General features: G+C 42.8%; 1 protein-coding gene across 4 annotated transcripts in view; it reads right to left on the reverse strand.

The window, feature by feature from the left end:
- Positions 1 to 23,174, reverse strand: part of LOC136851305 (uncharacterized) — a 387,719-nt gene that overhangs the window by 61,434 nt on the left and 303,111 nt on the right. For all 4 annotated transcript variants that reach the window (XM_067125303.1, XM_067125305.1, XM_067125307.1 and 1 more), the window contains one exon: positions 13,314 to 13,400. In XM_067125303.1, the coding sequence (XP_066981404.1) occupies positions 13,314 to 13,399 (86 nt within the window). In that variant the 5' untranslated portion in view covers position 13,400. The remainder of the gene's footprint in view (positions 1 to 13,313; positions 13,401 to 23,174) is intronic.

Below are 23,174 nucleotides of genomic sequence, written 5' to 3' on the forward strand. Positions count from 1 at the left end.
AAAGAGGTAGAAATGCGTCCTGGAGACATAACACGACTCAATTAAGGAGTCCCCATTCAAAAATGCTTCCAAAACTGGTGTTGACAGATGAAGCAAAAGAAATTTGAGGCTGAGTACAAAAGGGATTTTGACAAAGGAAAAATCTATTTCTGAGGGAGGCCCTGTGTCACCCGGTGAAATATCCATCCAGCACATATTTCTAGGTAAAATTCATTTAACTAAATATACAGAAAAAGCTATCAGGAATGCTGAAGTTTACTACCCCAGATCGATCATCTATAATACAATAGACGTCGGTATAGGTAAGGGTGAGTGATTGCTGTCACTGCCACAGGACCGCAGACTCTGAAGATATCCCAATGACAAAACCCGGAATGTGGGGAGCTGATCCAGCGGCCATACTCACCCGCCTGCCAACCGGCGACCCCAGCGCCATCTGAACTCATTTCAGGCTAGCACCCCCCCACAAGCTTGGTATGCCTACTGGGAAACCTAGATCCTGGGGTCACAGACACAGGGCCTCCTCAGAAATAGATTTTTCTTTGTCAAAATCCCTTTTCTGAGCTTGTCCCTGTGTCAGCGGTGAAATCATAACAGAGAATCATGCAAGTCTTGGTGAAAGTCTAAAAGTGACAAACATTTAGGTGATCATGTATAAAAACACCATTATTAAAAATAGTTTTAATTATCACCAAAATATAATTAAATACTATAGGTATAGCAGAACAACTGAGTTATGACTAGGGATATAATTTATACTATAATAAAGGACATGAGAAACAACTATGTACATCATTAATACTATAGTGGAGAGGTACTGACACTAAATAAATGACAAAACTTATAAGGGTTTTTCAGCCTTAAAACTAAATCACAGTGAGTATAACATATCACACACTTAAAAACTAACACTGCAAGATTGTACATTATAATATTAGGAGCCAGGCTGTGAGGCATGTCTGGTCCAGGAGAAAATGGCAGGGCAAATAAATGAGGCAGGCGTGGGGAAAGGATAGGGATTAAAGGTTAACTTAAGGTGGAGGATAATGCTCCCTACAGCCACTGCAGGGAATTTCAGAGCTTCCAGTGATTTCAGATAGTGGCGTTTAAACACTGATGGAGATTTCCAGCCCGTGTACTTCTTCAGCTCAGCGAAAATTCATATTATGAAAATAATTAGTAGAGGTAGCCACCACTCGGATATCATGAACCTTAGGGACTGAATCCGGGTTAGCTTGTTTAATAAAGTACAGGGTTTGTTGTCTTATAGCCTTTAAAGAAAGTGTTCCACCTTTTCCCTGATAAAAGAGGACCAGACAAACACTGAGTTCTTTGTAAGTAGGCCCTCAAAGGTAGCGACTGGGCATAAGGACAGGTCTTGTGGAAGAGGGACAACCTTCCAGGGGGACCACCTATCCTGAGGTCTTCGTTTTTGCTAAGAATCTTTGATCTGGGGAAAGCAGAACTTCTCCTGACAGGAGGAAATCTCGTGATTGACACCTCTAGAGAGAGCAGACAGTTCTGAAATTCTGGCACCTGAAGCTAGACTAATTAGGAACAAGGTCTTCCTTTACAGATTCAAATAAGAACATTGATCGTTATTAATTTCTGAGGCTAATTTTAGAACATAATTAAGAAACCAGGAAACCGTATGTGGGCGGTCACTGGTCTCAAACGGCGCATGCTCTAGGAATGGACGAAAAGTATGAATCTGTTAAATCAATCTGTAAGCCATGCAAAAACACCTTTTCAAAGCTGATTTTGCTGTGGTTATGGTGGCCAGAGCTCTGACCCTTTCAAACAGTGACCCTAAAGAATGATATTGCCCTTGGCGGTCATGATTTGGGCTTCAGATTCCTTTAAAAGGATGCCAACTTTTTAACTGCTGAATCATACTGTCTGAGGTAGAATCTCTTTTATCTGATTCAAGAAACAGAGTATTAATGGGATCAATATTCGCCCCTCTCTGAGCGGCGAATTTCACAAAGTCCATAAAGCCAGGGCATTCTCCTGAATTCTTGAGAAGCTGACAGTCCTTGTTTGCATATTTGAGTCAGCTGTGGCTTGGGTATCTGATGACACCGTGGAATTTGAGCTCCAGAAGAAGAGGGACCAATTGCTCTTCCCCAGTTAGGGAGCTTCTACCAGGCCACTTGGCCTTTGAATGACCTGAGCTTGTGCAACACCTTTATCAGTAGGTTTATTAGGCGGAAACAGATATATTTTCTGCCAATTGTTCCAGTCTATGGACATTGCATCCCGTGGCGTGACTTGAGGGTCAGGTTGGGAGCAACATAACAAGGGAGTTTGTGATTGCTCTCCGTGGCAAACAAGTCCACCTGAAGGCCCGGAACCTGACGGCGGATCCATTCGAAAAAAGCCTTGTCCAGGGACCATTCCTGACTCCAGCGGAGTTGTTCTGGACAAGGAGTCTGCAATAACATTCCGGACTCCTGCTAGATGGGTAGCTGACAGGTGCCAGCCGTGTTCTCCGCTAGTGAGAAGCTATCATCACGCATCGGCTGTGTTTATGCTGTACTACTCGCGCTGTCAACACCAGCCTGATATGAACCTGGTTGGTGGGGCAAAGTTTTTTTCAGGGTTAGAAACACTGCCATCGGGTCAAAAATGTTTATATGGAACTGACGGAACATTGTGGGACCATGTACCCTGTACCTTTTCTTTTGGTGAGTATCCTCCCAGCCGCTAACGGCGTCTGTGTGGATTATTAGAGCTGGAGGAGGAACTGAAGGGGAACTGACTTTGAGAGACCCTGACTGTGGACCACGGTAGTCTTTTCCTTAACACTTGAGGAACTAATGACACCTTGTCCCTGAGTTTGATATTGGCTTGTCTTAGCCACACTCTGTTTATGTCTTTCAGCTTTGCTTTTAGGAGCAGGTCTGTTACAGATGCGAACTGAAGAGAACCAAGATTCTTTCTTGCATTCTGCAAGAGGCTTTCCTGTTTTTGAGGAATTGCCTGGTGGCTTTGGCTATCTCCCTTCGTTTGGCTGGTGGAATAGACAGTTTGTGCGAGACCAGTCCCACTGGATACCTAGCCACTGAAATCGAGCCTCCGGAGTTAGGCGGGACTTCGCCTGTTTATCTGAAAGCCTAAGTTCCAGAAACTTGATCACTATATGTGCGTAGCTTTCCAGCACTCCTCGACGTTGGATGCCCAAATTATCCAATCGTCCAGGTATGAAAGGAGAATCAAAATATCCCCCCACCGTAACTGTTGTACTACCGTTTCCTGCCAACCGTAAAGATTCTGAGCAGGTAGAGCCTGTTTCCCCAGTCTGAAACCTAGGAAGGAGAGAAGTTCCGCGCAATCGAGGGCGTGATAATATCGTCTGAAAGATCTATAGAGGTGGTGACGGCTCCACGAGGGAAGTAGAGTCCGCACCTGCGCGATTGTAAGCATCACGAAATTTGTCGCATTGTATATAAAGATGAGACGTGACAGATCCAGGATTACTCTTTGTTGACTGGAGTCTTTCTTGGGAACACTGAACAGCCTGCCTTGAAATTTCAGGTGTCTCACTTTCTTTATGGCCCTCTTTAGGAGTAATTCCGTCGGAAAGTCCCAGAGCTTTGGAGGACGGTTGATGAGAATCTGATCAAAGGGGGAGGGCCCCCTTGATCCAGCTCCAGCCCAAACCTTGGAGACTATACTGTGGACCCATGGACTGAAGGTCCACGGTCCCTGAACAGATAAAAGTCTGCCACCCCACCTGATCGTTCTCACTGGGAGGGTGCAGGCTTGCCCTCCTCTCACAGCGGCCTCTTCTTCCCCGGGAGAGGGATCACAAGGCAGCCTTGCCTCTGAAGGAGGCTCGCTCTAGTCCCCTTGCGCTCCTGTTAAGACCTGAAACGACCCTGGCCCTCATAGGAAGGGTTAAATACAGGAGACGTTACGAGGAGGAGCGGCAAGAGAGTGCTGAGCTGGCTGCACCAGCACGAACTGTTGGGGTTGGTCCTTCGAAACAAAAAGGAAGGCTGGCAAACTGTCGAGACAGGTACAGCCTGGACAACAGCCTGCTGGTGTTGTCTCCTGTGCCTCCTGTATCTCTTACCAGGTCTACTCTGAGGGCCCGACGGACTCGGGGTCTTCCGCTTCCAAAGCGGGACACCCCAGCCGGAGCAAGACTCTGATTTGCCTGGTTGCCTCCATCAGGACATTGTTGACTTCTTCTTCCGGGAAGATATTAGCCCCCAGAAGGAACTTTTCATGAGCTTATTAGGCTCATGTCTGATGGTAATAGCGTCGGTGAAGATGTATTTGCGGCAATTCATCCGCGCTACCATGAAGTCAAACAAGTCTGCCTGAAATCCCGCCAATAGGGACATTCGTTAGGACTTGGAAGAGTTGCTCCTCCATAACGTCACAGCGGAGAAGCTTCCGCCAGGCACAGTGAGTTCAGTGATCGCTCAGCCGACACCCTAGCCTCAAACTCTGCTTTCAGGAGAGCTTCCGGCAATTTGGGAAGCTGTTAGCTGAATAAGTTGGATGACACACTCCGGGTCCAGCTTACCCGAGTAAAAGTGGCCAAGCATCCTTCCAAATTCATTGTCTCCGGGAAGATCAGAGAGGTGGGATCAGTCTCCCGGGCTGAGGCAACGAGGGGGAGCACCCTCCGAGCATGCCTGGGCCGTGGGAGGGCTACCTTAGTCATGCAGGGGGTGGGATCCCTGTCACCCAAGGAGAACATCGTGAAGTTGCCCTTGAAGGGGGTCAACCGTGTTCTCCGCCTGCCACTCATTAAAGGTGCGCATCAAGGTAGACTGCGCCTGGTCCCTTGGGAAGATCACTGTCTCCTTCGGGACCCTTGTCCAAGCTTCCTCCGTCCAGCCTGGCGAGAGCCTGGGGCGGGGCAGCAGATCAGGAGGAAGAATTCCTCCTCGAGTCTGCAGCCAGCTAGACCCTCGATCGTTAGGGTATCTTCATGCCAGGGAGCATGAAGGGCAAAACGCCATGGATTTCCCTTGTCAAATGGAGGGAGGGGAGGCATCCGGGAATGGGATAATGCACAGTGGACCCAAAAGCGCATGAACCGGAGAGCATAGTCTCCTGGCTCTGCAGCCTCTCCGTAAAGCTTGCTCAGTTTAGCATCAACCTCCGTGGAAAATCTTTGCAAGAGCATCCTGCAAATGCCTCTGGGTCAAAGGCAGGCTGGCGAGGAGGGCTGGCCTTAGCTGCTCTCTAACTCACACCCTTAGCTGAGGGAGTGGCGCCTACCCGAAAGCCACCGGACTAGCATCCCATGGCTTCACGGAGGGAAGGTTGCCTTCTGGGAAGTCGCGGACTTATAGCCCTTCACCTTCCAAGTCTTCTTCAGCTTGGGACAGTGGATTGCGCCCTGTCCTCAAGAGAAAGACTTATGAAATCCCTGAAAGGAAATCTGCGATGGAAGGCCTGGAGTCAAAAAGAGCCCGCCCCCACTGCCTCACCAGACCTCCCCACCTACCTCCTGGTCCTGTTCAGTATTCAGGCTCCAGGTCGAGATCTATGGCATGCTTCCTCCGACACCACCGCGTAGAGACTTTCGTCCTGGAGAGGCTGGGTTTCTACCAGGATCTGCTTTCGATGACAGGAGCAGCGACTTCTGCCGATACAGCCGCTGAGATCGAGGCGCCCGGGTAGGAGTAGGTTCTGGATGTTCTCGTCGAGAACATGACGGCTTCCCAGACGGAACATTTCTCCCAAACCCAGCCACCCAGGCTCGAAGAGAACCCAAAGCGTCGTTCCGGGAAGTTTTTGGGCCTGGAAGAGAGGAGGGACTTCACGACCGAGTGTTTGGTGAGAGATATATAAGCCATATATTAAGCCCATAACGTAAATAAAACAAGTGAGGATACCAGGTAAACTAAAGTCAGTAACTATAAAGCTTACCGACTCGTCTGGACACGCTCACAAGAAAGCTGGACAAACCTCAACGTCGGGTGCCACGATGAGGTCATCAAGCCGGACTGCACAGCCCAGCATGGGGTGACAGATAAACGTGCCCATAGGGCTGGTGCAGCACTGCAGAGCACCGGGCTCCTCACATATAGCCTGAGTCTGTAAGTGTAAACGGTATATGAACCTAATAATTCAAGGGACCTTAAACTATAGTAGGTATTGGGTATGTTAAATAATTTATACGGACCGCGGAGCATTCCGGCGGGACGATAAATTTGAGCAAAACATGACCACACTAAATCAAGGAGCGCGGAGATAGCTCGGCGGAGCAGGACCTTAATCTTTGGATCATGCAACTCTGGTTATGAATCTACTTAAAGAATAAATACTGCGGAGCCAGGCAGCAGGCCTTAGTTTATACCGGATCCACTGAAGCATTCCGGTGGGAGTAATAAACTAGAGCAAAACATGATATATACTAAATTAAAGAACAGCGGTCAGCGGAGTAGGATCTTAATCTTTTGATCATGCATAAATTATAACGGCACAAAGTAACTGGTTAACAATACAGGATAACAGTACACTGTAGGTGGCCGTGTTCGCGCCAGACCCCTCCGGGATCCCAGTACCTCTGACACTTGGTTACAGCGGGAAGGCGGGTAAATCATTACCACCAGTCATTACGCGCTAGAGAGTTAGGTGTGACTAAAGCCAACCCACTGAAGACCAAAACCACGGAGCGGTAACAGTACAAAGGCAACAGGAGGGGCTTCGGGGGCGGCGGAGGCTGTTAATCAGCAAGTGTTTGAACCCTGAAACTAAGTGATGGGAGTTCAGCTCGATCCACAGGAGAGCGAACCAATGAAACACTAGCCGAGCGGATGACACCAGGGCGGGGCCCAGGAGGGTGGGTGACTCTGGACTGGGAACAGACCAGTTCCCCTCGGGGTGACAATCGGAGAAATAAAGTCCGCACGCGAGGAGATGACATACCACTGGCAAGGCAGGGGGAGAGAAGGTTTGTACAGTACTTGGAAGGTGGGACCGGTTTTATTTTTAACAGGATGGGGATACCCCCCATACACTGACTGTAACTCCCGCAGTGTTTAGCAGGACGTGTCGACTACCTGTTCAATTTCTGGAGACTCATGACACTCACCAAAGTACTAGGGAAGGATAGGGTAACAGCACTATTCTAAGGCAATCAGATTAAACTCTCACCCTCCTCTTGAAGGCGCTGAGCCCAGACAATAAGGGAGGAGAAAAGAACCTGGGAGAGGGCTGAAATGGAGAGAAATTCCTGTAACATTAGTCAACCAACAACCAACCCATAGGGTAGAAGGGCAATGCATGAAGAAAATTCCCCATATTGTTTTCTTCTCTCTCCCTCACCAGAGGGAGGAGGGAACATCTTTCAGATACTCCAGCAAACCCAAAAACAAGCAGGATAAAATGGATGGAACAACAAACAGGAACTCCCTTGACCAGCCTACCCCTCCCTCCCTCGCTCAAGCGACATGTCGGGAGAGATGGGAGCTTAGACAATGCAAAAACCTAACCTGAATAGCCTAACCCACCGATTGGAGCGAGAGGGCTAGGCTAGGATCTAATTTCTGATAAATATCATTAAAGTTAACCAGTACTCATATAAGTACCCATAATATGAATAAATATACAAAAATATAAGGACTTGTGCTAGCGTTTTTCCCCTAACGGAGTGAGGCGACCAGGAAGTAGGCAGCCAGTGAGCTGCAACTGGCTGACTATCAGCCTGGATCATAATAAAACCAAATTATCCATGTCATCAATACACTATAAATCAGAAAACTGACAAAAGCACCACCCTGGAGGGGAATCTACTCGAACGAGCCTGGTATATGCTATGAATCAACTGCAAGAACCACAATAAGGAGGAAGCCTCCGTGAGAATAACGCTAATCAAGGTACCAGGACCCTTTACATAGATAAACGCCTCCAAGGGAACTTCTTGAAGGAATTATAAAACATGAATAAAATTGTAAGCGACTGAGAGAAACCCTTTGAAACCAGCTGTAAGGGTGTGCTTCAAGGTCATCATGGCTGAGGCGAGCGCCTTCAGCATCCGATATATGACCCTGTAAATATTAATTTACGGGCCTATAAAAGCCTCACAAGTAGTAAAAACCCCACAAGAAGATGGTACTTAACTTGGACACGGTGAAATTGCTTGAAGACATGATTGAAATCGATCAAATTTGGACAAAAAGGGCCAGCAAAAAAAAAGCTTTCCTAAATTGAAACGTGCTAGTATGGAATGAGTTCAGATGGCGCATAAAGGGATCGGTTTGGCTGGCGGGTGAGTATGGGCGCTGGATTAGCTCACCACATTCGAGGTTTTGTCATTGGGATATCTTAAGAGTGCGGTCCTGTGGCAGTGACAACAATCACTCACCTTACCTATACAGCGTCTATTTTATTATAGATGATCGATCTGGGGGTAGTAACCCCCAGCATTTTCTGATAACTTTTTCTCTGGTATATTTTTTTCTTGAATTTACATAGAAATATGTGCTGGATGGATATTTCACCGGCTGACATAGGGACGAGCTCAGAAATGTCTGAGGATAGCTCAGAAGTGAAATGAGAAGAGATACAGATGGGTAAATCATCAGCAAGTGAATAAATAGAATGTGGGGTAGACTGGAGAAGATCTCTGATACAATGGGGGAGTGTAGGTGAGAGAACACTATCCTTAGAAATATCACTATCAATGCTGAAAGAGTAGATTCTGCCTAATTGAGGCCAAAAAATTAGCAATTAGATGAAAGCCTACACCCCATTTTTGAGAGAGGTGAGCAAAGCCAAAAGTATAAAATCTGGCTAGAAAATGCCTTACAAGATAATAAGATGACAAAAAAAAAAGTTTTGCAGGTCTCCAGCTGATATTGTTGAATCCATGCTAGCAAATCTGAAAACCATCTGAATTAAAGCTGACTCATAAAACGAGATTCAAATTTTGAATATTTTAGTAAAAGTTAATCCCTGGCAAGCACAATTAATCATAAGAAACTACTTTTTTCTCCTCTTATTCTTCTGTAGTTTTTAATAATTCAAGAAGGATTGTAGTATCTGGAACAAGTTCGTGTGCACAAACAGGCTAATTATTAATAGAACCAAAAAATCAAATCTTCTTTAAAAAACTTATAAGAAACATACATTAGCATCTGTAGAAGTACAGATGAATAAAAAAGGCTGACAGTACCAGGCATTTGTTAGGCTTGCTCAACATCCTCTAATAAGTTTTCACCATTTAAGTACAGGTTGACCATCACTAATCCGGCAATCAGTAGTCCGGAACAATCAGTAATCCGGCATAAATTTCGGCTAGAGTAATTTCCAATGTTTCCTCATTAATTTTCAAATTTCCCGGGTCGCTGGGCTAACTCGCTCGCTGGCCGCTTCGATTTCGTGGTGCAGTGTGCTGCATCAACAAACTGGTAGCCTAGCCTACATTATACTGAACTCTATTCACATATTAACAGTATTATACAAACATCAACATAACAAATGTGCATCTTTTTCATGGATCTTTTAAAAAGTTATGCTTTACTACAGTGTTTCCAATTGTATTATAAATTGCGATCAATGTTTTGTTTTGGGAATCGGTATCGCGGTGTTTATTTCGCCGCATTCAACTAAGTTCAAAGCGCTTTTCTTGCTTCTAGTTAGCGTAAATGAATATGGATACTTAATTTATTTGGGACACGGATATTTTTCGTTACACGAAGTGTTTTTAAGTCGAAATATAACTTAAATGTCTTGTTGTGAAACTAATTTAGCTATTTTTTCGTTAATATATGACGTTCTCAGGAATCGCAGCTGGCGTTTTGGGGAATGTTTGTTTGTGTGAAAAAAATCAAAGATTCATTCGCTATTTTCTCTTGATTTCATCATAATCTGACTTTCGTATTTATCTTTTATCGTGAAAACAGTAGTAATTTTGTATTCTTTCATGCCCAGTAGTTTTGATAAAATACATTCTCTCCAGTTTTATTTACGGTCTAGTTTCATCCATGTTGCCGATGCCGACAGTTTTATAGTCATTGGCAGCTTTAACATTGTTTTCTCAGCTTCAGCTACAACTTGCAGCTTAAAGTTACTGTAGCAGTGTATTTCCCTGCCGATCTTTTCTCCAAATAAAAGGTAGAGTGTAAAAATATATCAGTCCTATTGTACAGTACTTAACGTCATTTGTAACATAACTACAGTAATTGTGTATTACCGTGCGATGGTTGAAATACAAAGCACAACAGTTGTTATCGATACGATTATTAGCAAAAACAACAGTTTCCGTTCGGTTGTTTATGACTGTACGTATTTAACGCAAAGTATAACGTTACTAACAATACTTTTATCATTCTCTTTTACTTTTTGAACTAGCAGATGGAATAAAGAGATGGAGGAAAAGAAGTGGGTCTATTGTAAGTTGGTCTCTCTTGCTGCCTGCTGCCTGCTCTAAAAATATTTTTCTAAATATTTTTCGTATCGGTATTAATTATTGCTAACCCCATCGTAAACTCGAAATACTGTGAAGTCGAATTCGTAAATAACTCAGCACTACCTGTATTTGATAATTGTCTTTTCTTTATTAACCAACTTGTACTGATTTATGGGATACTTTAATTCTAAGATGAGGTGTAGCTACTGGGTTTTAGAGTGTATTCTAGCTAACAAATGGCCTAATTAAACCCTGCTAATCCGGAACCCTCAGGTCCCAATGATGTGGCCAGTTAGTGATGGTCAACCTGTATTGTGAAATGACACATACATAATTCTAAAACCCAGTTCCTTAAAGACTGTCAGTGGAGTCTAGTAACAGGAAAAACTTATCCTGTAAACTCCAACAACAGACATTAACACACACCCAGAACTCCATCAAAGTCTGTTATCGAAATTCTTCTTGCTCCCAATATGCTTTGCATGGTCAGGGCTTGATATAAATACAGAACATAGGACAAGCAGCGGGTACAGATGAGAGGGATAACTGGCTGTGAATTACTCAAATGGATGGCTCCATAAAGTATTACTGCTAACAGTGTGTAAGCAACTTTATAACTTATACACAAACCAGTGGAGATGTAACCCTAACAAGGGAGGATTATAGGGTGTACACCTTCCTCAAGGGTTACTGGAAGTAGCTGCAACACCATCACCAGTTGCTGCACAGGATTTCCAATCTAGATGTTTTGACTTTAAAGAAGGCAGACAATGAGAACTTACATTAAAATAGGGGTAATTATTTGTGCGGTGAATTTCATAAAAGAATAGTGTTTGAAATTTTACAACTGCCAAATGACTACTTTACCCTAGTAACATTATACAACACTACTACAGATAAAAGGAGCTTCAGGATGTAACACATTTTCAGATATTTACCACAAATCCTATATTTGACAATTAATGTAATGGAAAGCTGACAAGGATTATGAATAAAGAGTTGGTTCTGCCTGGGTGCTCTTTACAAAGTATCCTGCATGGTTGGCCAGTTAACCCTGGATAAAAGTGCTTAATGCAGGATACTCTCAAATACAATGCAATGCCGGAATGTTACCTTTATGGAATGATGGAAGATGATTTCGATTCCATTTTGTTGGTGGTGGAGTCAGCAGTAATGATAAACAAGGAATGTAGGGGCCTCTGTCCTACTATGTGAGAGGTGAAATTTATTGACTGTTGTAGAACTAACAATAGTGAAAGCATTTGCCACGAACGGCTTAGTTAATCAAGAACGAAATTTTGAGGACTGAAGACAGTTACTGCCCTAGTTATAACCCTAGTTCCATGACTTCAGGATGCAGCAAGCCACTTTCTCCAAATTTGACAGGAAAAGTGACTCAAAAGGTGACAGTTACATAAATTTAACATTCCAGTAATATTACTGGAGTAACACAGTCCAGCACAATTAAGATTTAGAATAACAACTGGTAACACCAAAAGCATGTGACTCATCAGAATTCACATCTGATAATAAATGATGTGAGTCAGTTTTTGAAATGTAAGTGAAAAGAATGCAAGCCTTGGTTTCTAGATCAGCCATAAATTCAACTGAGTTTCTTCATCCTTTGGACTAAAGACTGAACAGGGATTCATTTCAAAAGGAACTGATTACAAACACAAGAATTTATAAATGAATAAAGTCTCTCTCTTGCTTAGATATTTTCATTTGAGCTAGGTCACTTACGACAGAAGTATCATGAATTTTCATGAATCAACCTTCAATACATAAACTTGATTGACAACACACCAATGCTCCTGACCCTAAGACAGTACATGGCCCTCACCCTCTCAACCACTATAGTACATCATTCTTCACCTCTTATGGGAGCTGCAACCAATGGGGTCTTGCTTTCTGGATAGCCAATAAATAATCTGGCCAGGATCACATTACAATACAATCCCTGAGGGACACTGAGCATGAACTGGTTTCAATACTTTGTTGACCTTTATACAGACTTTCTTTTGAACAGCTTTTATTCCTCTTCAAAACCTTTAAAGGTTTAACCTCTCCTGTTAAAAAGTGACTGTTCCAGTCCTTCACATTAATATTCAACTGGTCTAATCTCCTTTATGGTTAAACAGTTTGACATTTTGAGACTTTAGTCTTCACTCTTGAAAGGATTGGGGAGTTCCTTTTCCCATCATCCTCTACTGCCTCTTGATCCTAACTTAATAAGGCTTGAAGTTGCTCATCTCATTGGTTTTCTTGAAAAATAATCTACTTCATTCATTTGAGGTGGTGACTACATATTCTTTTATAATAAGACTTGCACTTTTAAGGTATACTGTATACATAAAAAAGAATTGGGATGCTACTTAATCCGCAATAACTGAATACTGTATAGAGCCTTTGCTCCGAGATTAATACATGTAGAATGAAACCCTTTGCTCCAAGACTAATACATGTAGAATGAAAACACTTAAAAAATATATATATATATATATATATATATATATATATATATATATATATATATATATATATATATATATATATATACATATATATACATATATATATATATATATATATATATATATATATATATATATATATATATATATATATATATATATATATATATATATATATATATATATATATATATATACATATATACATATATACATATATATATATATACATATACATATACATATACATATACATATATATATATATATATATATATATATATATATATATATATATACATATATATATATATATATATATATATATATATATATATATATATATATATATATATATATATATATATACATATATACATATATATATATATATATATATATATATACATATATATATATATATATATATATATATATACACACATAATTTACTTTACCTGGCAAGGATGGATCCATGATGGTTGCCTAGCAGAGCACTTGATATAGGCCCTCCTCTGCGCACTGCCAAACTAACAAGATGCATCCTAAAACAGAAGAATTTCTATGAGTGTTCTTTGGTTTTATCAACAATGTATTTGGGTTAGCACAAACTTTTGCAAGTATATTTTTAAAAGGGAGAGTAAGAAAAGATTAATATTTAAAAGGTGAGGTTGGAATCAAATCTATAATTATTCTATAATGTTTTGGAAATACAGGTAGTATACAGTATAGCAACTTTAAGCAATTTGTATTTTTCCTAGGTATAAAAATAACAGCCTTTTAAGCTGGACAGTGGTTGAACTTGCTGACAAGAGTGGTTAACTGGTAGTTATATAACATCTTTATCTCTGGCTAACACAAAATGACAAAAGTTTAAAGTAATTTGCATTTTTCCTAACTATACAAACCTGAGGTCTTTACATAGGAATATAGCCCTTTGTTGGCCGACTCGGTTGAGCTTCAGACTGTCACTCGATGGGCCGGAGTTCAATTCCCGCGGCTGGCTGATGAAGAGTTAGAGGAATTTATTTCTGGTGATAGAAATTCATTCTCACTATAATGTGGTTTAGATTCCACAATAAGCTGTAGGTCCGTTGCTAAGCAACCAATTGGTTCTTAGCCACGTAAAATAAGTCTAATCCTTGGGCCAGCCCTAGGAGAGCTGTTAATCAGCTCAGTGATCTGGTAAAACTAAGGTATACTTTACATAGGAATATACTTCAATGCAGCTAGAGACTGGCTGTTTAACTTTTAGTTGTCTACCGACTATGGGCGGGAGTCCCACCCACCCAATCAGTATGCATTCTACTTTGCCTTTTGGCCCAGGGAGCAGAATGAAGGGTGGCATGAGGTGGCCATTTAACTGTAAAGACCTCAGGTTTGTATAGTTAGGAGAAATACAAATTACTTAAAAAATTTGTCATCTGTTCCTACACAATATACAAACCATCAGTGTTTACATAGGAGGACTTACCTCCTTGGTGGGAGGATTCTGAGTAAGCTTCTGGACTGACTGGTAGTTTGCATCACCTGGGCCTCCTTCCTGGTCATGTAAGAGCAAAGGGAAGAGACTATGCCTCTGACATGTTGAACAAAGGTGTGAACAACTGTGTGTTTAACTGCCAGACTTCTGGACCTTCTGAAATGATGTGTGTGTAGCAACATTGCTTTGAAAAAGGCTAGGATAAACCAGAGTGTCAGAGACAACAAAACTAAGAGATAACCAAAGGGTCATTTTACCATCAGCCCCTCTCTCTACCCATTGTTTATCGTCAGCCCCTCTCTCTCCTTGCTAGAGAGAGGGGAGGACTTGCATCTATTAATCTATTTAAGATTATAGACAGGGTACTCAGTTATGGAGGCTCATTGGCATGGCATGCCCGACCAGAATGTGATGGATGGCCACTTGCATATCTCTGTGAGAGATGAAAGATAAAAGAGAGAAGGGAGGGGGCCTGTCCCCAACTTGCATTCACTCTACGCCACCGAACACCTTAGATGAGGTGCAAACCTTCCACTATGGGAGCTGGGCAAGCTGCACAACTTGTTAAGCAGCCACCACAGGGCCCAGGGAAAAAGTGTCCCATGGCCTGTAGGCAACATCCTGAATGTAGAAAGACGTGAGAGTGGACAGCCTAGGCCACTTTCTGTCTTATTACCTGTAGAACTGACAGGTTCTTCCAGAATGCGAGAGATGGACTAATCTCCCTATCCTCATGAAGTACTCGGAACAAACTCCTGGCTACTTGTTGGGCGTAGAGTCTGCCTGATAATAGCCTCACAAGGCTAAAAAGAAATTGTGTTCTTGAACACTTCTTTCTTAGCCGAGCCAGTACTAATGAAGAGTCGTCAACACTCAGGCCTGAGATGATGAATCCTCTGCAGACAGTACCATAGCACTCTAACTGGACATGGTAGTATCTTGTTATGATCACTACCAACCAGTTCCTAGATGGGACTGACTGTGACTCAAAAGTTTTGCTGAGTTCCGGGACAAATTTGAGCATGACAGAACCTCATCTTCTTGAGTGCTGTAGTCTTCCTCGAGGCCAAAGACCTCACAGACAAAGAAGTCTAAGCAGAAGACCTCCTTCTCCAAGTGAAATTACCTGTGGGTCTGCATCACCTTTCTGGGACCCTGGCACCGTTCCCATGCAAGAACATGCAAGGGGGGTGAGGCCATAGCTGTGCGCTGGGCCTTCACTCTCTCTCGTTACGTCAGTCCCAGGCCCGAAGACCAGGGGACCTTACCGGTGTCACGGGAGTTCGTGGGACTCTGCAGTGGCAGAGGAACCTTTACTTGCACAGGGAAAAGATTTTTCGGGGCCAGTATTGGTGATACGAGGTTCTACTGGAGCTCCATGCACCTCTGGTGACAAGGGTGTCCATGAAGAACTATGCACTTGTGGGACCCTGTGCAACAGTTGCTACCGATATGGGGTGGGATGGGGGTCTGAGGCCCCATGCATGATGGAAGGTTCTTCACTGGCCCGGGAAGTTGACTCTCATGGACCAACGTTGGAGGCATGGATGTCTATGGAGACCCGTGCCTCTGTTGCTCCTGTGGCACAGGGGTCTGAAGAGCCCCATACAACGTAGACAGGGGAGAGCAATTGAGAGATCCCTTTGCCTCTTCTAAGGCCTCAAGATTGTTCCACGGGTGTTGGGAGATGTTTCTGCCAACAACCATGGAAGTGGAACAATGGAACTGTACAGTGACACCTTCTGTTGTGATCTATCGTTGGAAAATCCTGCGTAATATCTGGGTGACTGAGCTTATCTGCCATTACGTTCTGGTTCCCCGGAATGTACCTGGCTAACAGCTCTACTGAGTGTGCAACTGCCCACTCATATACCAGCACCACCACCAACATGTAGAGTTAAAGGGAAACAAATCACACCCCCTGTTTGTTGAAAAAAGTTACTCTTGTGGTGGCGGGGGTATTGGCACTCATCAGCACTACAGAGTAGCTCGTGAAGATCCTGAACCTCTTGAAGAACTAAGGAAGCTGTCTTGAGTTCCAGGATACTGATGTGGAGGTGTTTGTCATTCCAGTTCCACTCGACTGAAAGCAGCAACTCTTCCAGGTGTGCACCTTGTCCCATGGTCAATGCACTTAAGAATAGGAGCATGACAGGAGGAGAAGTGTGAAGAGACCCTCCAACAAGGTTCCTGTCACCTAGCCATCAGGCTAAATCCCAATTCCCAATTCCCTTCCTCCACAGGAGGAACGGAAAGGAATAGGGAGTCCCTATCAAAGACTAGGACTCCTGCATCCTTCACTGAAGGGAATGAGGAAGAAGCCACTCGTGAGGGCCCGGCTTCCCTAAGGGAGACAGGTGAATGAGGACAACTTGTCACTGTCGAGCTGGTTGTTCCTGTAAGACAGGAATAACTGTACTACTCTGAATCTGCTATGAGACTAAGACCATAGCACCAGCATGTCTGGACACTAAATTTTCTGCTCGAGTGTGAGATTGGGCTTCTCAAACTTGAATGAGACTACCAATCCTGGCACATTATTGAAATTGTTTCTTGTCCCCAGACAGTGATGGATATATATATATTCAAAAATATGCATCCTAATGAGTACTAACTGTACCATCTTCAGCAATGCCTTCACTTCTTCCATAGGGCAAGGTTGAAGATCAGCTGGGAACTGGTCTGGAAATGGAACGCACATTGGAGAGGGGTGGCAGGAACTTGAAGGTTCCTCCCCCTTATGGTGCCACATTGCTTCAGAGCTTGTCTGGTACCCCCTCTTCAACAGCAGAAGGCAGAAAAGAATGCTGCCCCTAACATCCTTCCCCTTTCCTCATACACCTGGCCCCTTCCCAGGGCAGACAGGAGGCTAAAAGGAGCACTGCTGTGCACCTTTCTGGTAGGGTTGTAGAAGACTGGGTGTATCTTCACGGGCTCTTAGAAGCCTGGGAATTCCTTGGAACCGGAGAGGAAGAAACGGTCTGGTCTGAAGGTAGACCTGTAAAATCATGTGAAGAGCTGGAGGTCTTGGCCACTAGCAGTGAATACAAAGATCAGTCCCCGATCCTACCTCTGTCACTTGAGGCATCAACTTCTACTACTAGTCAGAGGGAAGTGGAACCTAGTATTAGTTTGTTCCTGAGAACCAGTGCCAACTCCTAACTGACGAACCTGGTAACCTGAGTCAAGACAGTGTCTCTCCTCTTGGCACCAGATTTGCATACAGGTTAGCTGTCTGGTGGGCTAGGTAGAAGAAGTTTCTACCTTCAGACAACATCAGCCTCTTGAATATGACTTATTTTCCTGAACTATGAGAACTTGAAAAGGAAGAAGTGATCTTGACCACGTAATGGAACCAAGATCCATTCAGGGGACTGTATGGAATGCTGCCATGACAGTCAATTCCATTGTCTCTGCCCTTTGGAGGCAGTTAGCAATGGACTCGAATGTCAGGTCAATCTGTTTGGTCGGCAAAGGACTCTCTGGGGTACTGAGGAACTGTTCTTGCAATTTAAAGGCTGAAGAAGTGTCCTGTAAGACAGCAGAGACCTGAGTGAATTGTCCTGGTCCTACAAAAGAAAATTCACCCGGCTAAAAAACCCCTTTGGCAAGTTGCGACCATGATGAGTCCATTGACTTTGGTTTCCTATATGGGATCCCGAAAACCTTCGATGGCTGAAGAACAGGGAAGCTAAGTTTCTTTCTTAAGACCGTAAACTGCCAAATTCAGTGACAATCCCCAGCATAAATCCTCCAGAGGGTCCCATTGATCTCTCTACCACTCAAATATACAGCTGGTTCGGTCTGCAGACTGAATCCAATGTATGTTACTGTGGTTTGGGAAAGGATGGAAGCGCAAACGTTTCCAGTCTTGAACCCAAGAACTATCTGATACCCGGTCATTGGAAGACCCCAAGGAGGTAAGAGAACAGGTGAGTGTCTAGCACCCTTACGATACCTGCAGGAGGCCAAGGACCCTAAGGCCGTGGGCACTGCGCGGTCATCAACTTACGATGACACAGCCGTACAGGTCTGGGAGAGCGAGCCTAATCACACAAACGGAGCTCTCGGAGCTTCTGAGTCACATACAGGACGATCTCCAGTTGCTCCCCCTACCTAAATGTTCGAAGAAACACGAGCAGAGGTATGCACTAGTACAGGAGGTGAACTCCTGGAACTAGTATCGGTGGCATGGGTTACCTCTTCAACGTGTCGTATCTGAGGAGACCCGCACACAGTGCTCACAAGTCCAAAGACATGGGAGAGTACCCAGAAGAGACAGCACAGGGAGAGCACCTGAAGAGATAGTACACAAGTAGATGAAGGCAAAGATGACAATAATTTGATTCCCTTCTTCAACTTCTACCACAAGTCTATTGCTATCCCAGGACCTTTGCACCATTCTCGCAGGTGGGAATAAGCGCGAACACACTCTGGACTCTGACTCTTTCTCTCTCTCCAAGTCAAGCAACGGAATCCGAGCAAGCAAAAGCTGCTAGCATGCCTGTAGATGAATCAGAATGAGCAAACAGCAACATACAAAGCAATACCGCAGGTACTGTATTGCTAGCGAGAGAACCTGTAATTCCCAAGTCCCTTGAGCTCATAACATCTGAAAAATGTAAAACACTACAAATGTCAATAATTTTCAAAATGCAAAACTTCCTTCGCACTGCAAAAGAATAAAACTCTCTGAAAAAGACAAAGTGGTGTCGTAGAGTCGTAAGCGGAGGTGAGAAACTAGTTTAAGCTCGTTGGCAATGTAAAAACCAGTTTTACCGATCTCCAGGTTAATAAACTTGTAAAGTTGCATATGTCAGAAAAAACAATTATATCAGAATACTGAATTCGGAACACACAGGGTAAAATAAGGGGATGGATTTGCATTATATCACAAAAGAACATTATTTTCCAGATATAAGCAAAAACAGCAACACTAATACTGTATATATCATGAAAACATAACACAAACAAATGAGTCAGTCGAACGGCAGGCACAAAAGGAAGAGCGACAAATCTCTCTTTTTCTCTCCATGCCCAAATGCAAAGTGGATGCATACCGATTGGGTGGGCGGGACTCACACCTGTAGTCATTAGCCAACCGCAAACTTAACCACCTTGTATAAAGTTAATCGGCTGGTCTCCAGCTGCACTGAAGTATATTCCTATGTAAGACCCATGGATTGTATATTGTGTAGGAACAAATGATGGGTTTTGAGCATGCTCTACCACACCCAACCCTGCCCTCACCCCACTTTCATCTTAAAAACAAAGCTCTTGGACTGGAAGCTCAATTATCTATTACCTGTGCCATAATCCAATCCATAGCTTTGGTATGGGATTAAAAAGGTAGGAGGGAGAGACCACTCACTTTTGCATTCATACCTCCAGTCTTTCACTAAGCCTAGTGTTTGGAGAAGATACTTTTCTGTTTGAATGGAGTTGGGTGCCCACAAAACTTGAGCAGCTACCACTGGTCCCAAGGAGGTGGCCAAAGGACTTGTGGGTGATGTCCCTAAGGTAGAAAACGGTGAAGGCTATCTGTCATTTCCAGACACCTGCTCTTATTACCTGGAAAACTGGAAAGTCCCTCCCAAAGGCAAGGGGCAATCCCATGCCCATGACTTATTGGGCTCTCACAAAGGCTAAATAACTAGTGTCCTCATTACAGGAGTCATATACTGTACCTGTTTGACCACCTTGTGAAGCTGGAAAGAAAGGGAGTTCCTTGACACCTTCTTGTACTTGACAGTACTAAAGAAAAGCATCTGGCACTCTGGCCTAAGAGGACAGGCTCTTTACTAACAAAACTTAATATCTAGCACTGGGCATACAGCACCTAGTCTTGGTTACCACCAATTAAGTAGGATTTTGAAATTCAGGTGCTGCTTGAAAAAACCCAACCTCGATTCTAGTCATGTCTCCTTTAATGCAGACGTGTAACTCTTGTTCAATGAATTATTTCAACTCTACTGCAACATTTCACATAAATTTTTATATTCCACAGGGACATATTACTTTTCTGGGAGCATTCTGTGCTTGCTAATTCTTGACACTGCTCGAAGTGCAATTCAACCTTACCCCACTGGGAAGACAGACACGTGTCATTATAATCAATCTGTGTAAGTAACAAAAGCAGAGGCATAAGTATAATTATTCTGTAAGTGCTTACAAATGTACTTGAAAACAGGTTTTGTTTGTGAAACATCAGCTGAGTATGTGTTTGGTCTACCAACAAAAATCACTGTAGATTGGAGGGGCTTTTCATCAATCAAGAATCTGTTGGTGGCCAGGGTATTGTTGAAACAGACAAATCAGATTTTGGTAAGCGTAAATTTGAGCAAGGAAGGTCTTCTAGTAATATTTGGGTATTTGGGGGATTGAGTGTTATTATGAAAAGGTTTTTATTGTGCCTCGTTTACAACAATTGGGCCTTAAGAATGATGGTGCAATCATACTTCTGCAGTTTCTAAATCTTAACATAATGGGTAGTTTACAGAATGATGGATCAGGGTTGCATTCCATTTCTGCTGCCTCCAAATGAAAAAAGGTATAGACTGAAAGCTGTTCATCATTTTCTATATCACCCAAAAACCAACTCAAACAACCTGGCTGATTTCTGTCAAATCAATGACCACAAATTTCATGGCAGAAAAGTAAAATTTTTAAAGTTCTGAGTTGATGTGAACCCTGTTGCATAGTACCTTGCTCCCATAGGTCTTAAAATGGCTATACTGTGCCATCCTGATTGCTCTTTACCTGATTGTGGGAAATTTTACCCTTGGCCAATCGTATGCCTGGTTGACCTAGGCTCACTGGGATTTTTTTAAGTCCAACAACTGTAATAGGCCACTGTGAATCATATATATCCAAACTCTGATCCAGATTGTGCCATTCTTCTCTGTTCCACCCTCCAAAATGGAAGCACTTGACATGAATGTTTTTAATGGATTGTAATGTGACAAATTTGACATAGATACTCCAAGATACCAACAACTCTATTTTGCTCATTATGGTATGTGAAAGGTGTTCCGTGTAAATTCAAGAGCCATCCAACACTGCCTCCCAGACACATATTATCATCCCGACTGAATCCAACATGACCTGGGTTTCGCACTTCTGCTGTCAATTCCAGACACTCAAAGTAAGCTAAAACAAGAGAGTAAAACACTGTGATTTTGACCACAATTTAAAAAAGGTAAGCAGTTTATCTGTTGTTTTAGAGGAATTAATATGAAAACATTTTAGGATTTTTACCTATTACCCATTAAGGAGTAGCCTATAGTCTGGCTACAAAAGGTTGAGACTCAAAGTAGCACTGCTGCCATATTTTCTTAATCTGTACCATTCAAAATTTTCCAGAAAAAAATGTTATCAACCAGCAGATTTGGCATTTTTTTTGAGTGGTGATGCCATTTCCTCATGTATGGATGATTAAGTGATTGTGGGTCACAGTAAAAAGGGATTGTCTATTACATCCCTCCATTCATAAGTACAAAAGTGAAACATTATACAGTACAGTACTTGGACCCTACTGTATATTTTCTTTTCATATGGCCCATTAAAAATTTAATTGAATAAATATATTTTATATATTATTATATATATATTTATCTATATACCTTATGTGTATATACCATATATACACTACATATATAGAACATAAATAGGTGAATAAAAAACAATTAGCTGGACAGTATGCTCGATTATGTCCATTCTCAGGATTACCCTTAACCTCAACGTTAATCCTAAAAGAGTATCTTTTTGGATTTGGATTAAACACCTCCTTCAGCAAGATGAGAAACATGACAATGACGATAATTATTGGAAAGCCTCAACCCTTTGTAGCTAGAGTATAGGCCAGTCCTTTTGTTTATTGTTTAATATTACTCAGTGGGGTCCTACAATTGGATAAAGGTACCTCCCCTCCCCAGCCACGACAGGTTAGGTTGCAGCCAATGCTAGACCACATGTTCAAACAGAAATGTAGACCTGCTGATCTGTACTTTTATACTATGGTCATGAATGCAGAATGACAGGAAAACACCCCCAATCATACAATTTATAGAGTAAGCAATTTTTTTAGTTTTTGGATCATGAACCACCCTTCTATACTCTCTTCCTAGTCAAGAATGCAGAATGGCAGGCCAAGGCCAAAAATTGGTATCAGTTGTATAGGCTAACTGAGGCCAACTCAATCAAATGCCAGCAAAACAAAAGGCATTTCAGTCATTTTCCCCAAAATTTTTGGATTGGCTATAGTCCTATCTTGACCCAAAACTCCCTAAAAACTCCAAAGTAAGGTTTATTGAACATTTTCAAAATGACAGAAGGTACTGAGTTACATGGGAGGGGTTCTGGCATAGGTGAAGCCCCCTCCCACCCATATTAGGATTCAGTACCGCAGGTTAGGTTAGGTAAGGAAGCAACTTTATTAGTTGTTTAGATTTGCAGTGCCCTAGATTTGGGTCCAAAGAAGGTGATGACCCCAACACGGGAAGAATCCAAAACAATAGATCTGGCTAAATGCATTCGGGTATTTGCCTCATTTTGTTTTTTATTCCACCCAAAAACTAGTTTCCCACTGTGGGGTCACATAATGAAAGGAAATAGCCTAACCCAGTGGTTTTCAACCTGTGGGCCATGGGCAGTTCTGAGGGGGGGCCATGCCAAAGATATCCTTAAAATAGTATTTAATAATGAAAAATCATTTACAATACTAAATGCGGTATTTCTAAGCCGTAGTTCTGCGGTGAGCTAGACTATGGTAATTGACGTTTTCCTATGTTATTTAACTTGCTTTACAAGAATTTAAAGTAATATTTTGTTGGCCGGC

Source organism: Macrobrachium rosenbergii, chromosome 23 (assembly GCF_040412425.1).
Source record: "Macrobrachium rosenbergii isolate ZJJX-2024 chromosome 23, ASM4041242v1, whole genome shotgun sequence".
Lineage (NCBI taxonomy): Eukaryota > Metazoa > Arthropoda > Malacostraca > Decapoda > Palaemonidae > Macrobrachium > Macrobrachium rosenbergii.